The sequence below is a fragment of the Quercus lobata genome, chromosome 5 (assembly GCF_001633185.2).
Source record: "Quercus lobata isolate SW786 chromosome 5, ValleyOak3.0 Primary Assembly, whole genome shotgun sequence".
NCBI lineage: Eukaryota > Viridiplantae > Streptophyta > Magnoliopsida > Fagales > Fagaceae > Quercus > Quercus lobata.
In genome coordinates this window covers 76,934,061-76,937,052 of record NC_044908.1, presented here as the reverse complement: position 1 = coordinate 76,937,052, position 2,992 = coordinate 76,934,061, and the positions used below count along the sequence as shown (strand labels likewise).

The 2,992-nt window shown below is 40.6% G+C and overlaps 1 protein-coding gene across 1 annotated transcript; it reads right to left on the bottom strand.

Annotated features, from left to right (window-relative positions):
- Positions 1-1,538: 1,538 nt before the first annotated feature.
- Positions 1,539-2,456, bottom strand: LOC115991172. The gene has a single exon (XM_031114908.1). The coding sequence runs from the start codon at positions 2,454-2,456 to the stop codon at positions 1,539-1,541; it is 918 nt and encodes a 305-aa protein (XP_030970768.1).
- Between the last annotated feature and the right edge of the window lie 536 nt (positions 2,457-2,992).

Sequence of the window (2,992 nt, the reverse complement as noted above, 5' to 3'; positions counted from 1 at the left end):
AGCTTTCTCAACTACAAACCAACTAGACTCAGCCCTGGTCCACACCTCTTCAAATTTAAAAGGCCGTTTAACTGATCGCTGCTCTCCTTCAGTAAATAAAACTATGGGGGAATGATCAGAGCTTGAATAAGGTAAATTAAGAACAGCAGCTCTTGGAAAAATCAACCTCCATCTCTCATTCGCAAATGCTCTATCCAACCTTTCTTTAATATTTGCTAATCCCTCCCTCCCATTAGACCAGGTATAAGGATTGCCCGAGAAATTGATATCAATGAGCCCATTCTTTTCAATAACCTCATTCGGGCCACCACTAGATGAGCTAGCCACCGGTTTACCCCCTTTTTTATCCGACTGGGAGAAAACATGATTGAAATCTCCAATACATAACCAACCTCCCCCAAAAGCCTCACCAACCTTTTCTACTGCTTCCCAAAAGGGACCTCTATTATTCCTATTTGGAGGGATATACACAAAAGAAATAAGCCATGGCTCATTCAAAGGGTCTGAGAAAACCAAACCATTAATCATATTACAGCATTTGAAAGTAATTTCTATATCAATACCATTTTTCCAACCCACCACAAGCCCGCCTTTCTTTCCTCTAGGATCAACAGAATCTATATTATAGAAACCCAAAGACATCAAAAAGCTACTGCATTTACTAATGGGAATTTTAGTTTCAGATAGGAAAATCACATCAGGCCCAATATCCCTTATTAAGGCTCGGAGAGTCCTTTTTGCCATGGCCTGAGCCAAGCCACGACAATTCCAGGATAGAGTAATCATGGCTGCATTGGGGGCATGTGTAGGCCCGCCTCCTCAGCCATTTTGGATTTAAGGGATACATCATCAATCACAGAAACATGATTAACAAAATTTACCTCATGGGAAGATTTACAGGGCACAAGAGCTGCATGTTCTCTGGCAAGATCCTTAATCTTCTTCTTTCTGTGAGCCTTGACTCTCCCCGTGGTTTTCATCTGGCTTATTTGATTAAAAACATTGGGCTGTGACTCTAATTTGAGAAGGCCAGAGCCCACTTTGGTCAGTTTAAGAGCTCTCAAATTAGCTGGGCTCTCCTCTTCCTCCAATTTCCTTTTCCCACGATTAAATACCTCTATTTGACTTAACTCCATGTTACTTTGGGCCTTGGATGACTCCATAACTGATTTCTCACCTTCATTGTAATATGCTGTCCATGACAGCACATTATTTTGGGTCTTAGAAAGCCCAATAAGCAAAGAAGGATCACTAGGACCCGAATCACCCAAAGGAGGTTGATATTCTTTGGATGGGGATAATTCTTGTTGTATTCTAGAGCCTTCAGAATTTGTACTGGACATTGATTGAGTAGGTAGGACTAGTTTTGTTACAACTGGACAGTCAGTTTCCATAGGGGAAAGTGGGATTTTATTTGTGAGTTCAGAGCTATTTGGATGATTATCTGGTTGGGATGTGGTGGGATAGTTAGGGACTTTGCTTAGAAAGATGTGTTTTGAAGTGATAGAATCAGCCACATTTCCGAATCTTGCTAGATTTTACCTCGAACTCACTGCTTGAGTTTCCTTGGTTCCCACATCTTGTAGCGCGTAAACTCTACTCTCTTCTTGCTCCTGGATGCCTGCCTCCTTCCTTCTCACATCATCCTCTTCACTAGCTTGATTACTATCAGCTATGAACTCCACCCACCTTGAAGCTCTATTACTAGCTGCTTCTGCCTTTAGCCATGGCCCAAATCCAAACGGATCCTTGGAATTTGATTTCACCTCTGCATCTGCCCAAAGACATCTTGCTTTTAAATGACCCAACCTTCCACATTTGAAACAAAATTCAACAATTCTCTCATATTTAAACCGAATCCACAGATTCGGTTGTGTGTTTCTGTCCAGAAAAAAACCACTCAACAGAGGATCCTCCACCTTTAGCACAACCTTCACCCTTAAAAATTTGCTCATACACACACCTCCACTACCAGTAAAATCCACTTCTAACACTTCTCCCACTAGAGCACCAATCTCCTCTGCATTTTCCTTTGACATATACTCAATGTGGAGACCGTGTATTTGAACCCATAAAGGGATACTTGAAAAATCCAAATCATCAACTGACATATTTTGATGCCATTGTTTAAGGATAAGAGGAAACCCTTCAATATTCCAAGGCCCCAGCTCTAGGATCCTCTTTTTATCACCTTCACAAGCAAACTTGAACACAAAAATATTTTCCTTTAGATCTACAATCTGCACACCCTTGGAAGTCCTCCATACTTTCAGAATAATAGCCTTCACTGCATTTTTGTTGATGTTTCTGTCTGCTAGGAGCTTTCCTACCAGGCCTGTACTGAATAGTTCTTCAATAGCCTTTTCACTAGCTTTTAACTTCACAGCTTTACCCGTGCATCTGAGTTTCCTTGTTTTATCTGTTAAATCTTCCACTGACATTGACTGATCTTCCATAGAGATAATAAAGTGGTTAAGGGGTGGAGCCCCTTGCCCACTAGCACAATTGACTTTTAGCAAGAAAAGGGAATAAATTTAGGGATGGAAAAGGGTTTTGCCGATTAGGTAAAGGTAATAACTATGGTCAGAAATTTTCAAGAAGAAATTAGCAGCAAGGAACTTTGATGGTCAACGTAGTAGGTGGAGAAAGATAAAAGGGGGATTGTTTGATAATATATAATAAAGAAGAGAAGAAACTCGTAAGAGATGATGAAAAGGGGATGGCTACAGATGAAGAAAAAGAACAGGAGAAAAAGGAATAGAAAACCTCGAGCCTAAACACAGGTTAGGAAGGCTTGACCGTTCTCAAGGAGACCTTAGTTGCCCTTGCAACTAGGTGCCTACTAGGCTACTACTACAAACAATCAGACCCGAGTTCATCCTACGGCCACGGATCCTTCAGAAAATTTATCATAAGAGGAAGAATATAATAATTTTGATTTTTTATATTAAATTCTGTGCTGCTGTGTCAATGTTCCGTGGCATTGATTGAA